Source organism: Anser anser, assembly GCF_964211835.1.
Source record: "Anser anser genome assembly, contig: SUPER_W_unloc_3, whole genome shotgun sequence".
Classification (NCBI taxonomy): domain Eukaryota; kingdom Metazoa; phylum Chordata; class Aves; order Anseriformes; family Anatidae; genus Anser; species Anser anser.
In genome coordinates this window covers 771,436-792,038 of record NW_028154229.1, presented here as the reverse complement: position 1 = coordinate 792,038, position 20,603 = coordinate 771,436, and the positions used below count along the sequence as shown (strand labels likewise).

At 45.2% G+C, this 20,603-nt stretch overlaps 2 protein-coding genes across 3 annotated transcripts in view; one reads left to right on the top strand and one right to left on the bottom strand.

The window, feature by feature from the left end:
- Positions 1–20,603, bottom strand: part of LOC310888897 (katanin p60 ATPase-containing subunit A-like 2) — a 175,572-nt gene that overhangs the window by 82,616 nt on the left and 72,353 nt on the right. The window lies entirely within an intron of this gene.
- LOC310888924 (haloacid dehalogenase-like hydrolase domain-containing protein 2) lies at positions 1,867–12,512 on the top strand. 2 transcript variants are annotated; one of them, XM_083852559.1, is made up of 4 exons: positions 1,867–2,323; positions 3,862–3,946; positions 7,480–7,543; positions 8,479–12,512. In XM_083852559.1, the coding sequence occupies exons 1-3, from the start codon at positions 2,158–2,160 to the stop codon at positions 7,535–7,537; spliced, it is 309 nt and encodes a 102-aa protein (XP_083708685.1). In that variant the 5' UTR covers positions 1,867–2,157; the 3' UTR covers positions 7,538–7,543; positions 8,479–12,512. The 2 variants fall into 2 exon arrangements, with proteins under 2 accessions (XP_083708685.1, XP_083708686.1); XM_083852560.1 differs by lacking the exon at positions 7,480–7,543.

Genomic DNA, 20,603 nt, shown 5'->3' with positions numbered 1-20,603 from the left:
GGAAAAAAGATTCTGTATTGGATATTTGCTAAGGAAGGCTTGGAAAACTTGTGCGTGGAAAAATAGACAGCACTTGCAACACACCTATAAAACAGTAGTTTCTGAAGACAGCTTTTAGCCAGGTGACTTGCACGTAACCTCGCTGTTTTCTTCCCCTGTGCCTTTATACTTCGAGGGCTGGCCTCTATTTGAGGCCGATTCTTGTGCACCCATTTGTGTGACAGAAAAGCTGCTCGAGTGCCCCCTCTGCAAGAGGAGGGAGTAACCCCTCTGGGTGCTGAGTGTCCTGGAGCCCTGAGAACTTCCAGGCCAGCAGCAGTCTGCAAAATCCTCGCTGGAATGCAGGTAGTCAGCCACTGCATAGCCTATGAATTAGGACACCTGAATTGTGCCGTGGGCTGGATCGCTGCAGATCCAGTTTGCAAAAATAAAATTCACAGCATCCACTTTTTCAGAGCATTTTGAGCTTTATAGTCAGAGTCGTGTATCATTGCTTAGTGGTATTGTATTTGTTTTTACTTGAACAACACCATCGGTGTCGCTGGGACTTGCCAAAATGTGCTTGCTGAGGCCTTGAACCAGCAATACCAGACCTAATGATCCTCTTCCCAACAGTCTTAGTTGTTTAGAGAATTTTTGACGCGCACAAATAAAGGCACTTAAAAAACAAATAGCACCTGATTTCCATATATAGCGTCTTTGGGAAAATACCACCCCATCAATTATGTATTTTTTTAAACACTGCCTTTTATTTCTCTGTCTAAAGGGGCCCATTTAATACTACGAGTAATGTTCTGAGTAATACCGGGCTTGGCACAAATGAGGCGCTTAACTGAGTTCCTTATTTTTATTATCCATTGTCTGCTAACCAGTTTTCTGTTGTTTCATTTATTTACCTTTTCCCTGGGGAAGGAAGGACAGCAACTCGGTGCGCACTGAAAGCTGTCTTGGTGGATCTCAGCGGCACATTTCATGTTGAAGAATCAGCTGTGCCAGGCGTGCAGGAAGCTCTTAAAAGGCAAGCTACCTTTTTCGATTTCCTCTAATAGGTTGCGTCAGTGCTGCTTGCACAAAGACATTTCTTTAAGTAAACAGGCCTGAAGATTCTGCCTTTTTATGCTGGTATGGATAAGCAAATGTGTGGCCAAATTCTGCTTTCATTTACAACAACAGGAGAACTCAGCAAAGGGCGTAGACAGTGACATGCCACCATGTACCACCTGAGCCCCTGCAGCTTTCCTAAGCTGCTATCTAGGTCTCTAGTCTAAGTCTTTTCTAGACAGAAAAAAAAAAGACTTCAAAAACAGCTAATTCATATGGGATTGCAGCCTTAGCCCAAAGTGGAAGGTGTTAACCTGAATTACCCCATTCTAGTCACTTCAGCTCACCTGATGCTCAGTGCTTCATTTGGCAGCAGGAACCTGCTCAAATGTCTGAGCCCTTAAACCTGTGGTGAGCTAAACTGGAATAACAGGGAGAACATTGTGGCCTGGTGACTGAGGCATTTTTTGTAGAGTCCTCATTTCATGTGCTCTTTCAGCTGTGGATTTGCTTTATTATTTTTTTAGTTTCTGTTGTGGTTTAACCCGACCAGCAGCTAAACACCACACAGCCGTTCGCTCACCCTCCCCCCTCCCTCTCTGGGATGGGGGAGAGAAACAGGAAAGTGAATCCTGTGAGTTGAGATAAAGACAGTTTATTAAGACAGGAAAATAATAATAATAATAATAATAGTATTACTACTAATAGTATTACTAATAATAATGTGTAAGAAAACAAGTGATGCACAATGCAATTGCTCACCACCCGCTGACCGATGCCCAGCCTATCCCCGAGCAGCCGGCCCCCCACCCCGGCCAGCCACCCCTATATATTGTTTAGCATGACGTCAGATGGTATGGAATACCCCTTTGGCCAGTTTGGGTCAGCTGTCCTGGGTCTGTCCCCTCCCAGCTCCTGCTGCACCCCCAGCCTGCTCGCTGGCAGGACAGAGCGAGAAGCCGAAAAGTCCTTGGCCTGGTGTAAACACTGCTCTGCAACAATTAAAACATGAGCATGTTATCAGCGCTCTTCTCATCCTAATCCAAAACATAGCACCCTACCAGCTACTAGGAGGAAAATTAACTCTGTCCTAACTGAAACCAGGACACCAACACAATGAAGGAGTGCAAGAGAGACCTGCTGGAGAGGCTGACGAAACTGGGCTTCGACATTGCTGAAAATGAAATCTTCACATCTCTGACAGCAATCAGAAATCTTCGGGAGCAGAAGCAGGTGCAGCCTCTCCTCCTGGTGGACAAGAAGGCCCTGCCTGACTTCACAGGTGAGGTGCATGGAGAACAACATGGGAGAAGGTGCTGAATAAGGAAACATTCTGAACTCTGTTTTGTGGAATGACAGCCATCTGTAGTTTGCTAGCCACGATGAAGCCTGAATCATGGACTCTCCCGATCCTTTCTTCTATTAAATTTAACATTAAGCAGTTTGAAGTTGCGGTTGTGATAGCTTCTTGACGAGTAGTGAGAATAGGCAGGAATGCAGAAAGAACTTGATCCTTTTTTATTAATTTCCAGTGTAGAAAGTAATATTTATCACTAGATCATTGGAGATTTATTGCGCCTACCAATGTTGAAATGTTTTAAAGCAAGAATGTGATGATTTATTGGAAACCAGATTTCCCTCAGCTATTGTAGAGAGATTATGTCCATAAAGAACTAGTACTTCCATCAGTTCACGCGTCTGATGTTGGTCCTATGCTGCTGCAGCATGTTTTGTCCTACTGTCTTGTGGAGATCTTTCTTAGGGAAAGTTCAATATCAAAGTGTCCTGCATTTATTGTTAGGCCAGCAGTGACACAAGTTGCTGAGAAGCTGGTGTGTGGGCACACACTGGAGGCTACTTCTCTCTTAATAGATGATTATTAAATGTAAAACCTTAAATGTAAAACCAGGAGGCTGTGATGATACTCTCTGGAGACCTGGGAGCTTTAGCTGTCATAGTAAAGGTGTAGGGGATATGTTGTGTGAAGGCAGACCGAAAATGTTAGCAGAAATGCAGCTGTTACAAGAGTATGAGAGATTTATTTACAGCAGGTTATGTTTCTCCTGTAGATACTCTTCTGTAGATACTCTTCCATTGCTGGTTTAGTTCTTCACAGGCTTTTTAGGGTTGTATCTTTTAGGGTTGTATCTAGTTCCTTCAGAGGAGATGCTGCTATGTAAAATGATCATGCTCCCCTAGTGAGGGACACAGGAGGTGCAAGCTGTTCTCAAGGAGACTGGCCTGCATTAAAAACAGGCCTTCCAGAACCTTCCAGAAGAGCCAAAACTAACCTGGTGAGATAACTGTTAGGCCGTGCTGCAACACCATCTTTGCCACCATAACCAGACAAGATAGAACAACAGTCAAGCTTTGTATCCTAAGTGACCAGAGGAAAGTGAGAGAACTGGGTGGAACTCACTAATGTTCTTGCTTTACTGTCTTGCAAAGCCCATGAATGTATGTGGAGAGAGAGAGATCCTCACAAAAAGCTGTTCAGTGAAAAAAGTGATTTATAGTCTACAGCATCTCAGTGGAGGCAGTGGGAGAATCATTGCTAGACGATCACTGATCATCCAGACACAGATGTGTGCTTTGTGAAGGATGGTACAGTCTGTGTACATCAACACCTTTTCCACAGAGACTTACCTTGTTTCTAACATAGATAAATCTTGTCTACAAGATGTCTGTGACAGAAAATGCTCATTTTTGCTGTAAAGTGATTAAATTGCTCTTGTTGCACTCGCTGACTGTGTATTGCTAAGTATGACCAAGATTCACTTCATTCAGAATAACCATTGGTACCACGTTTTGATTTTCCAGGGATAGCCACTGATGACCCCATTGCAGTGGTTGTAGGACTGGCTCCTGAGCACTTTCACTACGAGATGATGAATGAGGAATTTCGGTAAGTCAGCCTCTCCTTGTGGCTTTTTGAAGGGTGGCTGTCTTGTGCTGTGTCCCTACAGTGCAAGGAAATCCTTCCACGTGGGGAGAAGAGGACGATACTGCTGCCAGCATTACGTAGTGAGGATTGTGGTGTCTTCCCCTGTGTCTGAGAGAACCTTTGTGGATTTGGGGCTTTAACTGTGAACTTCAGGCAGTCTGGCCCTAGGTTTCATAGCTTTCAGTCTGTAAACAACCTACAAAAGTGCAGCCTCAGTTGTCATCGAGGTGAAACGAGTTAGCAGTGCTTCAGGAGGAAAGACTGCTGCTGTGTTCAAAGCTGACTCTTCAGGGCCCACAGCTTAGAGGGAAGGAAATGCAATTGTTTCTGAAGCATCTTGTGTTCAGGAGCGGCCATTACAGGATGCTGGGTTATGGACTTTATCTGGTCTGTTTTACATCTAGAATGCTGTTTGTCTGTAGACTAAGTGGTGAGTAAACTGCTGCTGGTGTCAGTCTTGTTTGGTCTAAAGGAAGCATTAACTACTGGCTGCATTCTCTTCTTGAGCCTTATGTCATGTCCATATGCCTTGTCCTTTACTGCTCAGCTAATTAAGTCCCTTGGGATGTGCAGTGCTCATTGCAGAATGTTAAGGTGAACCTGATTAAATGCAGATACCTACAGTGCAGATGCCTGTATCTGAGCTGGTGACCTGGGCTCCTGAGGGAGAGGGGAGCTGCTTGTAAGGCGTCATTCATTTTCCTTCCACTAGTGCTTAAAATAGGACAGACGAACTGTGCCCTAGACGTGCCTTTTCCTTTCCACTGATGATGAGGAGCTCAGGCTGACTAATTTCCTGTTAGGCAACTACTTGGTTGAAACCCAACATTAGGCTAGGTAAATCTAACCCAATACTAGATACACAGAGTGAGGCCCTTCTCTAGGTACCATTTGGAATGGCTGAGACTAAATTTCTTTTTTCATGTACGTGGGATTTTGATGCCACATTGAAAAGAATTCTCTCAGGTGAGATCTTTCCTATAAACTGCTGAATGTAAGTGGTTGTAGTGTTGCTGTCAAATTAAATTCTTCTGTGTTCCACTATGAACATATCTGTCTGCTTGGAGATACACATGCCAGCTCTCTTGTTATGGAGCTTGCTTTGAAATGCATTGATCCAATAGAAATACTTTGTGATAATTAAGTGAAATAAAATATTATCATTGCTGAGAGTACCCAGGCTGCTCTGCAGACACATGGAAAAGAACAGGCAGCCCCCAAGGAGCAAGCAGCTAACCTGAGCCAGCTTCTGTGAGCAGAGCCACAGCAGAGCTCCAGAAAGGCAGTGAAGGGGCAAAGCAAGATTTTATTTTCTTAAGGGCTTTTTTGTAAGTCAGGCAGAGTTGAGGAGAAAAGAAAGCCTTCTTTCTGCTCTGAAGGTAACTGCCAATGGTTCCTTTCTGTCCCCCAGCCTTGCTGTTTCTGCTGTGCTTGTTACATTTCTATCTGTTGTGATAAAGACTTGAGTTGTCTGCAGTACCTGAAGAAGGTGCTTTAAAATCCAGTGGGAGGCATTTGGCAGTCACTGCCTCAGCTTTTATGGATGCTGTCTGGAGGGCTTTTATTGCGCTGAACCTGAGGCTGGGGAGGACTGTGGTAATGTTGCTGTGTTTGGTCGTGTCAGGAGGATTCCTCAGCCCCAGCTGCTGCCATGCACATTTCCCTTTGCTACAGAACAGGTAGCTGCTGGGTTGGCTCCAAGAAAAATCTACCAGGCAGGCAGCAGAAATGGAAGAATCAAAGATTCTGGAGGATTAGGTCCAGAGCCTGTGAAAGCAAGCTCTCTTAAACTTCTCTTTATTATTCTGTTGTCATGGCCCTATTGATTCAGGCACCGCATGCTAATGAGACACTCCCTGCCACAAAGGTTTGACAAGGCGAAGGTTAGATGAGAGCCCTCAAGCAGGCATGAAATGAATTGGCAGGACTGACAGGGTAGTGAGGCTCAGGAGCTGATCGAGATTGGTGGAGAAACAGCACTTTCCTAGTTACTTCTGCCCTTCCAGTTCTGTGATTCTGATTTTTTCCACCTGTTCCCAGTGCCCCCGTGTTCTGTGCAGATTTTTAACAGGTAGGCAGGAATGTGAATGTGCCCAATATCTTTGTGCCTTTTCACTTAACTTGTTGTAATTCCTCCAACATTAAAATACAAAATCAAGGTCTGCCTTCTACTTGGGATTTACCTGAACATCCATCTCTGCTGGAAGTGCGTAGCCGTTGACATGTTTGGCTGTTACAGGAGATAGCAACAACCCTAAGAGCTGCTGGGCCAACTGCCTGCACTGTAGACTTCCTGCAGCAGCATCCTGAAAGCATAGTTGTGTCTGCAGTCCAGGCAAGGAGATTAATGCTGTGGCCATCAATCAGCTTCCTACAGTCACTACCTGTGGCTAATGTATTTTAAAATATTTGCATGGGAAAATCAGATGGGTCCTAATGTTAGGATGTTGGCCTTAGCAAAAGGTGAGGTTGCTTAGAGTAATGAACCTAATTGCATTAGAGAGAGTATTTTAAAAAGTTATATGTTAAAATCCTCAAGATAGTAACTCCTTTCTCTGCAGGATTTTTTTTTTTTTATTAGCTGTTTCTGGACAAAAGAAAGGAAGGAACTTTACTTAATTCTCCATGTGAATGCTAGCTTGATGGAAACCCCATTATAATTTGGGTCTCCATGAAAGTTTTGTCATCAACTTAAAAGCAGAATTGGGCCTTCAGCTGTAAGTATCTTTAATATAAGTTTTGTGTTCTCTTCTTCATTCATCCTTCAGGCTGATCTTAGATGGCACTCCTCTTATAGCTATACATAAAGCCAGGTATTTCAAGAAAAAAAAATGGCTTGGCTCTGGGACCTGGACCTTTTGTAGCTGGGCTGGAATACGCAATGGACACCAAAGCAACAGTGGTGGAGAAGTCAGGGAAAACTTTCTTCCTAGAAGCTTTACGAGGGACCAGCTGTGCCCCAGAGGAGGCTGTCATGATAGGTGATGTACGTGGAGACCAAATACCTTGTCACCTGCCTGCTAACATAGTGTGTGCAGGTACTTCCCAGGGGCCGTGAACCGATTTTTCTATAAGCTTTGTGATTAAATGAAGGGTGAAAACTGAAACATTGAAACTTGCACAATTTAAGGTGTAGTCCATGGGGTTAGTTCTCTCATTTCAGTGGCTTCTGGAGAAGCCCTAAGCATCCTGCCTGAGGGCACGGAAAGTCTGCTGGCAATTAGCTCCTGTCCTCTCTCTGATGTCCTTTCTAAAATCACCCAGTGACTTAACAGCTCCATTGCTGTGTTGATTAGGCCTCACTATCTGATTAGGCAACAGCACATGGCAAACCATTCCCTTGACAGTTTGTCTAATAGGTTGCTAAAGAATTTGGCTTGGTGTAGCTGCTTTTAAGTGGCTGATTAGTGATGTGCAAGGCAGAGAACGTTATGAGCCACTCATTAACAAATTGTCTCTGCCCACAAACTAACTCATCTCCTGTTCTGTCACAGGACTGCAGGGATGATGATAGTGGGGCACAGGATGTGGGCATGCGTGGGATTTTGGTAAGGACAGGTAAGTACTCGATGGTGCAGTCATTTCTGGGGACAGTGGTGGATTCCGTGATCTCGTCCTGAGCACTGGCAGCTCGCATGCCCAGAGCAGAGGGGCCTGGGTCTAGCCCTAGGCATTTTTAGAGGCCTGGCATCCCTGCAGATGTAAGTACACCAGGGATTTGCTGGGAGAGCCTGAGTGTATTATGGAGCAACTCCTTTTGGGTGAATTCAGCAGATACATTTCCTCAGCTGCAGCTTTACAGGCTGCCAAGTAGTAAACTGCAGTTAAGTCAGGATAGGCTTCAGGTTATATTTAATGTTAATGATCGCAGGATGGTATGAAGTGATGGGTGGGAGTGGGTGAACATGTAGCTGTGAATCTTTTTCAGTGACTAAAATCCTGGGTGGTAGTCACAGAATCCAGAGAACTGTTATTGTGACATCTTAGATTACATTGATATGACTGATCTTGGCAACCTCTGCTTATTCAGGAAGTTTGACATTCCCTAGTAATTACACAATTGCCTAAAGTGGAACCTTGAGCAGCCTACAGGTATCACAAACGTTACTGATACTGTGATAGAACCACCTCTTTCTGAGGTGGGTCCTCTTTCTCTTTTTTTTCATAAAAGTCAGAAGGGAAGATGATAGCATTATCATTTCAAGAACTTACAACACATTGAATAATCAGTGAGAGAATAGTGCCAGTATAGCATGGCAGATTGAAACCAGTGCATAAGTACCACTATGCTTGAGCTGGAGCTGCCCCTGGCAGACCTTCAGTAAAGTTCAATGTTTGTTTGGAGAAGATCTGTGAGATGTTTGTTGCAGGAGAACAGCAGATGGGCATCCTGTGTCTAGCTGTTACTAACCCTGGAAGGCTGCTGTTTTCAAGGGGAAAAAAGGATGCCCAAATGAGCTTGGTAAATGCATCTATTTGTTCATTTGTTACAGGTAAATATTGACCAGGAGATGAAGACAAAATCAATCCAGCTCCTTATTTAACCTGTAAGAGTTTCCCAGAGATGGTGGAACATATCCTAGACCGTATGCTATGGGAAATGGAATAGTTTGAAGAAGCAGATGTGTTGTGGTTTAACCCGGCTGGCAGCTAAACACCACACAGCCGTTCGCTCACCCTCCCCCCTCCCTCTCTGGGATGGGGGAGAGAAATGGGAAAGTGAAGCCTGTGAGTTGAGATAAAGACAGTTTATTAAGACAGGAAAATAATAATAATAATAATAGTGATAATGATAATAGTATTAATAATAATAATGTGTACGAAACAAGTGATGCACAATGCAATTGCTCACCACCCGCTGACCGATGCCCAGCCTATCCCCGAGCAGCCGGCCCCCCACCCCGGCCAGCCACCCCTATATATTGTTTAGCATGACGTCAGATGGTATGGAATACCCCTTTGGCCAGTTTGGGTCAGCTGTCCTGGGTCTGTCCCCTCCCAGCTCCTGCTGCACCCCTAGCCTGCTCGCTGGCAGGACAGAGCGAGAAGCCGAAAAGTCCTTGGCCTGGTGTAAACACTGCTCTGCAACAATTAAAACATCAGCATGTTATCAGCACTCTTCTCATCCTAATCCAAAACATAGCACCCTACCAGCTACTATGAGGAAAAATTAACTCTGTCCTAAGTGGAACCAGGACAAGATGTTTCATCATTTCCTTTACTCTTGCTTCACAAATTAAGGTCACAGGATTGGTGCATGCAGTGGATCAGAAACCTAGCCCTCAACTCCTTCCCCTCGAGTTGGGAAAGGGAGGAGAAGTGGCACGTGGCCCCAGTGCAGTCAGAGCCAAGCCCTTTTCCTGTAGTAGTTTCATGAGGATGTGATTAGGGATTTTAGATGCTCAGCAGGTAAGATATCCAGCACCAGAAGACCTAGAACAGAACTGCTTTCATGCATGACATAGGGAGCATGGCAGAGAGTTCTGTTTATTTTCAGGTTTCAGGAAATGACTGATGAAAAGCTCTCTAAGAAGTGTTGAGTTCTTCTGCTGAATAAGCTGAACTTTAAAACTCACTGGAAATACTCAAGTAAATAAACTGCAAAGACTAACAGAGCCTTAGACTGTAGCAATTTCACTATGTCTCTAATTTAAAGGCAATGATTGTCACATCTAGAAGTGACTTTTAATTTAAAATATTACCATTGTTAATAATAACTACTGTTAGCATCTTTCCTCTCATTAGAGCAGATCCTGTTTTTTGTTTTTCAAATTTTACGTAAAACTAAAACTCAGCATTTTACAGATGTTTTAATTAGATGCTGTTATTAAAAAGAATGGTACACAAACAAAAAATCTGGTCTTAAATGCCTTAGACTGAATTTTTTAAGTTAGACTTCAGCAGGGTCCTATTAATGCTACAGTTGCAAAATTTCACTTTTTTTTTCTAATGTTATGGGAAAAATCCTTTGCAAGCCATGGGGCCAGATTCCAGTTTTTACACAGTTGGTTAGCAGAGCTGTAAAATGAGATTTATGTATGTGAGAAACAAAGTTGTGTTTTTGCAGTGGAAAATTCCACTAACCTTGCATATTCAAAACTGATTGTGCAGCATAGCAGTATGGAGTATGTTAAGCAGATAAGGGGAAGGTCCCATTGTCCCAAAATAAGGAGGATAGCTAAGGAAAACAGGATGAGCAGTATGAAATCAGTAAAAAACAAAAATCATGGGCCCTCTAGTCACGAGAGAAGAAGGAAGAAAAAGGAAAAGGAGAAATTAACGGTTGGTCAAATAAAATTGTACATATATGGTACAGAAGTGTGTTGAGTAGGTTGTGAACCTGTAGTACTCAGCCAATGAGGAATCGGGAGAAATCAGGTGTTGGGTAATAGGGAATATAAGGTTATGATAAACTTTTACTGTGCCCTCCTGCTTGCATGATGCCCACCATTGCAATTGCAAATAAAATAGATTCACAGAAGATCCTGTCTGAAGAAAATTAAGATTTTTCTCACAATTTGGGGGGCTTGTCCAGGATCTTGTCACCTACTGAAGAGTTCTTGCCACCACAGACAGGAAGGTGCACCCCGCTGATTTCAGCGGTCCCATCGGGGGTGGTGGGTTGTCTCGGTATGGCTGGCAAAGGACCGAGACTGTTAATCTGAAGACAGGCTCTGCGAAGCACTGGGGAGAAGGGAGGCCAGCACTGACACAGCACAGGCAGGAGGATAACTGCTGATAATCTGGACTGGGAAGTCTGTGCATGGGCTGAGGTAAGGCAAACTTTACCGTATCTTGCCTTGGGTTGGGTTCGGGGAGACTCTTGTTTGAATGAGATGCACTTTTAGTGCGAAACGAGTGCGGAGTCCCAATCTGCGGTTCTGTAGTCCTGTGAGGGGCACGACTGGAGACTTACGAAGCAAAAGATAGATGAGCGAAAGAGAGTCTTGGGGGTTTGGGCACTTAAGTGTATGGTACCCTGAGCATGGTGAAGTGAGGTGCTCGGCAGTACACCCCACCTCTGTCCTAATCCTAGGTGAAGGTGTGTGGTACCCTGTGGGTGGTAAAGTCCACAGCGGCACGTCAGGAAGAGCTGGGGATTAAGGGTTCCAAGAGTCAGCAGGGTGGGGGTGGAGACCCCGGGACTGTGCATAAAGATAGTCCTTTGGGGAGAATGACAAGGATTTGGAAAAAAAACCCCAAAAACTAGGGAAAAAGATTAAAATATATATGAAACGGTTTGATACTGTGTAATTCTCTGGCCTAAAAAGCCAATAAAAGGGACTTCAGTATTTTGGCCAAAATACGGGTCTGATGAAAATTCAGGCTTTGAATTTATATGTAAACAATAAGGCTCCTTTTTCGGAGGAGGGATCAAGTTATGGTCCCTATAATCCTAATATTGCACTGGAGGCAGAAGCAGCTGCTCCAGGAGGGGAGACAGGGACTGCAATTGATGCTGTCCCTGGAGAAGGAATGCACTCTAGGCTCTGGCAAGAATTAGAACAAAGTAGAAGAGATACTGAGAATTTTGCCTTCCCTGGTACTAACGCTGTGTATCCTCCTAGGGAGGTTCCAGTGGGACAAGGACAAATACTTCGTGAACTTGCCCCTTACCAGCAGAAAGATTAGGAATTTTAAGAAGGAAATGAAGTCTTTAATTGTCGGCCTAGCAGAAGAGTCAAATCTGTTTTTAAGGCCTCAATTATATTCCTGGGGGGGAGGGGAATGTCAATCCTGAGTATGTTATTCACTGAAGAAGAATGGGGGGGGGGAATGATTCGGCATAGCAGGCAGCTATGCAAGAATGGGAAAGAACCACCCCCCCCCCCCCCCGACCGAGAGTAATTCTGATAGAGCAGAAATATCTGCTTATCCAACTGAAATAATAACAACCCACAACACAGAAATCATATGAGAGACTCAAGGCCAGAATTAGAAAATCCTCAGGGATTAATCCTGAGGACCTGGTAGCACAAGGGCTCTTCAAAGTTCCTTTTGTGATTTAAGTCTGGCCAGATATACAGAAAAAGCTCCAGAAGGTGGGAGGATGGAGTGAACAGTGTAGGTAGTATGAAGGTGTATGCCAGGAGGGGAGGAAAAAAGGAAAAGGAGAAATTAACGGTTGGTCAAATAAAATTGTACATATATGGTATAGAAGTGCGTCGAATAGGTTGTGAACCTGTAGTACTCAGCCAATGAGGAAACGGGGGGAAATCAGGTGTCAGGTAATAGGGAATATGAGGTTATGATAAACTTTCACTGTGTGCTCCTGTTTGCAGGATGCCTGCTGTCCTGGTTTCAGCTAGGATAGAATTAATTTTACTCCTTGTAGCTGGTAGGGTGCTATGTTTTGGATTAGGATGAGAATAGCGCTGATAACATGCTGATGTTTTAATTGTTGCAGAGCAGTGCTTACACCAAGCCAAGGACTTTTCGGCTTCTCGCTCTGTCCTGCCAGCGAGCAGGCTGGGGGTGCAGCAGGAGCTGGGAGGGGACAGACCCAGGACAGCTGACCCAAACTGGCCAAAGGGGTATTCCATACCATCTGACGTCATGCTAAACAATATATAGGGGTGGCTAGCTGGGGGTGGGGGGCCGGCTGCTCCGGGATAGGCTGGGCATCGGTCAGCGGGTGGTGAGCAATTGCATTGTGCATCACTTGTTTGTGCACATTAGTAGTAGGAGTACTATTATCATCATTGCTGTTGTTGTTATTTTCCTGTCTTAATAAACTGTCTTTATCTCAACTCACCGGCTTCACTTTCCCGTTTCTCTCCCCCATCCCAGAGAGGGAGGGGGGAGGGTGAGTGAACGGCTGTGTGGTGTTTAGCTGCTGGCCGGGTTAAACCACAACAGTCCTTTTGGAGCCCAATGTGGGGCCCGAAGGGTTGAGATATCGACAGCTTTGACCAGCATGTGTTAAACTAAAATTGGTATAAGTATTGGACCTGCTTAATAGTTGCTAGTCATGATGTTGATTGCCTTAATCTCCAGTCTGCTGTGCCTGTTTTCCAAACTGAGTTTTATAGCGCATTACTTTCTGTATGTGCTCCCTGTCGCGCTGTTTATCCTTTCCGGGCCCTGGTTTAAGATTGTTATGGTACTGTGCGGTGTAACAATGGCTTATGAAATGATGAGATTGCTGGTCATGACTCTAACCTGGTATTTGTACTCAGCACTGTCGTCAACTCTGTACTTTGGAAACTATCTCAGAAACTGTTAGCAATTACACCTATTGCCTTTTTCCATCAGGGAGCCAATCTGTGGAGGGGACAGGGGAAGATATTTTTCCCTACCTGTTCACTCTCCCTTTCTCCTTCACCACCCTCTTATCCCCCGAGCTAGTTACGGTGGTTCTCCGAGATGTTGAATGTCCTTGGGATACTCAGACCAGCATGTTCTTGTTGTTATGTCTCCTGAATGCGCTTCAGGTTTTGTTTAGGGTTAAACGACTACTTAGGAATCTTATCCGGAGATCTGTCTTGAGGTGGGATAGTTGCGAGTGGCAGGGAGTGTGGGAGGATATGGGCAGGTTTCTAGAGCAGTGGGCACCTCCAGTGTTTTGGACATTCACCCCTGAACAACTGCAAAATCCTAAAAAACTGGTAGAATGCTCGAAAAAGGGGTGCCATCATCCTGGCAACACCAGAGATACAGAAATCACTGCAACGTGCTGGGGTCTGGCCTTTGCCTATCAAGCTGCAATCGATACCACTATAAACCTAGTGATGGGCCCAGTGGTCATTCCAGCCCCTGCGAAGGGCCCTGTGGCTGGGTCAGAGTCACGAACTGTAGCAGTGCAAGTTGCCACTGTAGCCAAGGTGAAAAATGGTTCAGAGTCAGATTGTTTAGAACGCAGAGGAACTCCTACTAAGACTAAGCATGGAGAAGACGAGGCTGGGCCATCAGAGGAACAGGAGGATGAAGATGAGGATGTTGAAAAATCAACAGTAACTACCCAAACCCTATACCAGTGTGAGCTACGAGATGTGCGAAAAGATTTTGGTCGCTGCATAGGTGAGCAGCTTGTCACCTGGCTGCTCCGGTGCTGGGACACCGGAGCCAATTGTGTGGAATTAGAGGGCAGGGAAGCCAGGCGGCTGGGATCCCTTGCTAGGGACGCAGGCATTGACAAAGCAATTGGAGATGGAGCACGATCTCGCAGCCTCTGGAGGCGTCTCCTGTCAGCTGTGCAGGAAAGGTATCCCTTCAAGGAAGAACTTGTATGTCTACCAGACAAGTGGACCACCATGGAGAAGGGAATTCAGTACCTGAGGGAATTAGCCATACGGGAAGTAATTTATAAGGACCTAGACGACGCACAAATATCCACAGATCCAGATGAAGTCCAGTGTACACGACCCATGTGGCGGAAGTTTACACGGAGTGCACCATCATCATATGCCAGCTCATTGGCAATAATGGCCTGGAAAGAGGATGAGGAACCCACAGTGGATGAAGTGGCTAAACAACTCCGGCAGTACGAAGAAAGTCTCTCCTCTTCCCTACAGGCCTGTGTCTCGGCTGTTGAGAAACTTTCTGAAGAGTTCCACCAACTCGAAGAGATTATTTTGCTTCCCACCTGTACAAACCAGTGTTTCATCTATCAGGGGAAAGCGTCCTTCTGTTCAAGGAAGATTATATAGTGGGGACACACTCTGTCATTTTACCTACGTGACCATGGAGAGGACATGAGAAAATGGGATGGAAAATCTATCTCAACCCTAGAGGCATGGGTACGTGAGTTGCAAAAGAAAACAATCGGGGAAAAAGGGGTTCTCTGAAAAGTTTGCTGCTCCAACTTCCAGCAGGCAGTCCTTTAAACACAGAAACGAAGATTCTGACCAGGACTAGAGGGGCCCTGCCTCCAGCCAGGGGGAGGAAAGGGACAATCGAGTTTATTGGACTGTGTGGATTCGATGGCCTGGCACGTCAGACGCACAGAAGTATAAGGCTTTAGTAGACACCGGTGCACAATGTACTCTAATGCCATCAAGCTATAAAGGGCCAGAGCCCATCTGTATTTATGGGGTGATGGGGGGATCCCAGCAGTTAACTGTATTGGAGGCTGAAGGGAGTCTAACCAGAAATGAGTGGCAAAAGCACCGCATTGTGACTGGCCCAGATGCTCCGTGCATCCTTGGCATAGACTATCTTAGAGGAGGATATTTCAAGGACCCAAAAGGGTTCCGCTGGGCTTTTGGCATAGCTGCCTTAGAGACAGAGGACATTAAACAGTTGTCTACCTTGCCCGGTCTCTCAGAGGACCCTTCTGTTGTGGGGTTGCTGAGGGTGGAAGAACAGCAGGTGCCAATCGCTACCACAACTGTGCACCGGCGGCAATATCGCACCAACCGAGACTCCCTGATTCCCATCCATAAGCTAATTCGTCAACTGGAGAGCCAAGGAGTGATCAGCAAGACTCATTCACCTTTTAATAGTCCCATATGGCCAGTGCGCAAGTCTAATGGTGAGTGGAGACTAACAGTGGACTATCGTGGCCTGAAGGAGGTCACGCCACCGCTGAGTGCTGCAGTGCCGGACATGCTAGAACTCCAGTACGAACTGGAATGAAAGGCAGCCAAGTGGTATGCCACAATTGATATCGCTAATCCATTTTTCTCCATCCCTCTAGCAGCACAGTGCAGGCCACAGTTTGCTTTCACTTGGAGGGGAGTCCAATATACTTGGAATCGGCTGCCCCAGGGGTGGAAACACAGCCCTACCATTTGCCATGGACTGATCCAGTCTGTGCTGGAGCAGGGGGAAGCTCCTGAACACCTGCAGTACATCGATGACATCATTGTGTGGGGTGACACTGCAGAAGAAGTTTTCGAGAAAGGGAAGAAAATAGTCCAAATCCTTCTGAAGGCCGGTTTTGCCATAAAACAAAATAAAGGACCTGCATGAGAGATCCAGTTTTTAGGAATAAAATGGCAAGATGGACGTCGTCAAATCCCAATGGATGTGATCAACAAAATAACAGCTATGTCTCCACCAACTAGCAAAAAAGAAACACAAACTTTCCTAGGTGTCGTGGGGTTTTGGAGAATGCATATTCCAAATTACAGTCTGATTGTAAACCCGCTCTACCAAGTAACCCGTAAGAAGAATGCTTTTGAATGGGGCCCTGAGCAACGACAAGCCTTTGAACAAATTAAGCAGGAAATAGTTCATGCAGTAGCCCTTGGGCCAGTCTGAACAGGACCAGATGTAAAGAATGTGCTCTACACCGCAGCTGGGGAGAATGGTCCCACCTGGAGCCTCTGGCAGAAAGAGCCTGGGGAAACTCGAGGTCGACCCCTGGGGTTTTGGAGTCAGGGATACAGAGGATCTGAGGCCCACTACACTCCTACCGACCGACATTAAACTAGGATGCTACTTAGTGTCTTTGCTAACTATGGTGCATTGTGCAAATTAACTAAAGCAAGAAGCCTTGGGCCCCTTACCAAGGTCAGTCTCCTAATAAGAGAGTGAGCCTGTCTTAAGAAACTGGTAGAAACTGGTCCTGCGGATGGACAAGAGCCAAGGAGCAGCTGAGTCTGTGCGAAGACAAGAGGTCAACTAGCGGACACGAGGAAGAGTCATCAACCTTCATCCCCATGACCCCCGACGACTACCACCAGAATACACTGCTCAAGCCCGGATGGGAGGAGTTTATGGAAATGACTCTTTGGAACTAATTTTAATAGGAAGCGGGGACAGGTTATGAATATGTATAGGCGTGTTGTGAAACTTCATGCATATGTAACTCTTTACTGCATATAACCAAGGCATGTTGCCGTGTCAGGCGCGCATGACTTTGGCGGGACTACCCCCCGTGCTGCCCAGCGCTGAATAAACATACCTACTTTACAATCTTACTGATTGTGGAGTCCGTTTTCTGCAAGTCAGTTTGGTGAGCCAGGCAGGAGACGCTCTGCTCGGCTGCGGGATCGACTGCGGAGCGGATGCCCCTAGGTGCACCCTGAGTATTTTCCTTGGAGGAGACTCCACTCTCAGCCGCTCACCATGGGAGCAGACAAGGACCTCCTGAAGCTGCGGACAAACAGTATGTTTTACAGTACAGGAAGCGCCTGTAAGTCGTACACGTGGCCGGGGCAGCTGGTAAATCGCGCAGAGACATCTAGCGTGCAGCATAGTCCCCATGTGGGAGGAGGGTACCCTACAGGCTGACCGATAGAGCGGTCACAGGAGATTTGGTGACCGATGGAGTGGTCAAGGGGTATTTGCTGACCGATAGAATCAAGGGGGATTTGCTGACTGATAGAGCAGCCGCTAGCAATCTTGGGAGCAGATCGAGCAAATCCGAGGTTACCGCTGCATCCCAGTTTTGGGAGCCAGGTTGGACCTGCTAATGACTGTATAAGAAGCAGGAGAAGGGTAAGCGGGCCTCTCAAAATTGTGACAAGGTTATCTGGGTAATATTTGCAGCTGCTGGAGGGATAATAATTGGAGTGTTGATAATTGCATGTCTTATTTGTGGATGTCTGGGCATCTCATGTTGAAAGCATTTGTGTATGTGTTTGAGACAAAGTATTGTTGTGAAGTGAATTACTCCACGAGGAACACGGCCGGAGATGATACAAACAAGTTTTGTTACTGTTTTAAGTGATATATTCTTGTGGTATGAGCGAGAAGTGCAAGGGGCCTCTCTGTGTGATTGCGTGATTGTGCTGTGTGAGTGAGACGCGGCATTGCTGCGAAGCGAGTGCGAAGTTCCGATCTGCGGTTCCATATTCTCCGCGAGGGGAGCGGCTGGAGACGAACAAAGTGCATGACAGACGGAAAAGAAATGCTGTTTTATCCAAGTGTTGATTGGTGGTGCCCAATATACAGGCCCGGGGGTGCCCAATATACAGGCCCGGCGGTGCATCTTGTAATCCTATTTCGTTCTTAAATGTTTTGAGTCTGACAAGGACGAAGGTGGGAGCATTAGCTAAGTAACAGTTTAGAAGTTTGGGTATATTCGTGGTGGTGTTTGGTCAGTTTCCCAAGTATCAGGGGAGGGGGGCCGACTGATTATCAAAGCGGTAGAACGGAGAGTCACTTCTTTGGTGGTTCGGGCCTGAGCCCTGGGAATTTGGTAAGAAGGGGGAGAGAGAATTTATTTAGGCATCAATACCTTTTTAAACCCCCATCTTGACGGATACACAGGAGTGATTCCTTGTTTTGTGTAGGCTTACTAACAAAGTGCATGAGAAAAATTAGCATTCGGCTTGAAATTCGGTCTTGTTGAAATGTAAATTTTGTGAAAAAGGTGGTATTGTTTGTCTAGAAGACAGAAGACTGAGTGCTTCTGGTGTTTTTCCGAAGCCCTGTGGATTTATGATTGGAACGGGGCTCATTAAGAATCTGAAATAGTGAAGTTTGTATGTGGAAAGAAGAGTTTAATCCCAGAGAACTGGGACATCTGGGAAGAAGATTAGGAAAAGATAGTAAAAGCCTGCAATAAAAAGGTTTGCGTGGAAATTGAAACAAGGGACAGTAACTAATATAAATAAATAAAAGGGAATGGGAAATCAAGGAAAAGGGGAAAATCCAAAACAAACACGTCCTAAAAAAAAAAAAAAGCCTCCTTGGGTGCATATTGGCACATTGGAAGGATATTGTTAGAAATGGGGGCACAGAAAGCAAGAGGACTTTCACTAAGTATTGCAATCAATGGTGGCCACTATATAAACTAAATGGCCACTTTATGGATCAATCGACTATAACAGTGTCTTGGAATTAATGTTGTTTTTGAGGAGAGAAGGAAAATAGGATGAAATGTTGTATACTGATATGTTGTTTCAGCATCTTGGAGGGAAAAGGTTTGGAATTAAGTTGGCCCCTGACTGAGCCTTTGGTGTTGGCATTAGAAAAGTACAGGCTGGAGAAAGATAAAGGAAGTGTTAAATGGGTTGTTGAAGGTGTTAAAGGTTGTGTGGCATGTAGTATTTAACAGAGCTGTTTGAAGTTGAATGAGCAGGGAAAGAGGATGTAGGAATGCTAATAGTTCCGCCTCAACCCGAGGCTGAGATCTCTAAATCGCGGGTGTGAGCCCTCTGGGGCAGAGGGACCGTGATGGGTCCGAGAGAGTTGTCATGGAAACAGAAAAGCAGCTAACTCTCAAAACAACCTGAGTTCCTGTGTGAGCTCAGATTGCCAATGGGACCGCTCAGGGAACTGTCAATGATTGCATTCCCCTGACCGACCCCCTCACTGAGACCCTAATCACCCCGGAAATTATGTAAATAAAATCTGGTTAAATCGGGAATTGAGAATCTGTTCCAACAAGGTCCAAAAGAAACCCCTATGGAATTTTTGAATTTTTGCACCAACTTTGAAATGCAATGAAGAGAAAAAAAACTAAAACAGACAAAAATTGGCAATTGGCTAGCCTCTTTCTAGGGCAATCTGCCCCTGATATCAGAAAGAAATTGTCTTAGGCTGCAGGACAAACTTACAACAGTCAGGAATGACGGGGACCTGGGGCATCTATCCTAGCAGGTCCACCAGTTGAAATAAAGCTAGGAAACAAAGACAGAGGCTTGAATTTTTGTTGGTTACGGGAGCTTCTTTCTCTGTGTTAATTAGTTGTAAATGTAATAGGAGCAACTGGCCAACAGGAAAAGGCGTTTTTTTTTGCAATGCTTGAAATTTAAATTGGGAAAAATGATTGGAATTACAAACTGAGAAAAACAGTCAAGTTTGGTTCATGGTACTAGATTTAAAGGGTGCCTTTTCTGCCTGTCCGTGGCAACTGAAAGCCAGAAACTCTTTGCCTTTGAATGGGAAAATCCTAATAGAGGACAGAAAACTCAGCGTACGTGGACAGTGTTACCACAGTGGTTCAAGAATAGCCTCACCATATTTGGGAACTGTGATCTTGAAGCTTGAAAGACCCCTTTGGGAAAAGGGGACACTGTAGCAATACGCAAATGATAGCCACTGAAGAAGAAAAGGAATGTGTATAATGGACTATTAGTTTACTAATTTTTTTCGGCACTAATACTGTGAACCCAGCCTCTTTCCTTAGTAACAGAGCTTCCAGATCACCCATTCATGATTGCATCAAGACCATGGACACCGTATACTCCAGCTGACTAGACCTGAAGGATACGCCCCTAGAAGATGTGGAGGATTGGTATATAGGTGGCAGCAGCTTCATCTGCCAGGGACTTTGCCTCACAGGATATGCGGTAACAAACATCAGCCTAAAAGGTGGATATCATCGCCTTGATAAGAGCTCTTGAGCTGGCAAACATTTGGACAGATTTGAAATATGCCTTTGGTGTGGTGCATGCACACAGGGCAATTTGGAAAGAAAGAGGAGGACTTTTATTTTCCTCAATTAAACATGCAGAAGAGATACTGAAATTACTCCAAGCAGTATACCTGCCTACTAAAGTTGCCATTAAAGGACATCAACTAGGGGATACTGATATTGAAGAGGGAAATAGATCGGCTGATGCAGGAGCCAAAGGGGTGGCAGAACGGGCATCTGCGAGTGAAATTTTGGCACTAGTACCAGGAACAGAAAACCAGGCATTAACAAAAGCTTTAGAAAATGAAGTAGAATATTCTAAGATGTAAATGGAAAATGTTACCTGCAGGTTTAACGTCAATAAAT

Coding starts and splice junctions, on each gene's coding strand:
- LOC310888924 (XM_083852559.1), top strand. CDS start 2,158: ATGAAGGAGTGCAAGAGAGACCTGCTGGAGAGGCTGACGAAACTGGGC. Junction 2,324..3,861: donor GGCCCTGCCTGACTTCACAG/GTGAGGTGCATG, acceptor TTGATTTTCCAG/GGATAGCCACTGATGACCCC. Junction 3,947..7,479: donor ATGATGAATGAGGAATTTCG/GTAAGTCAGCCT, acceptor GTTCTGTCACAG/GACTGCAGGGATGATGATAG.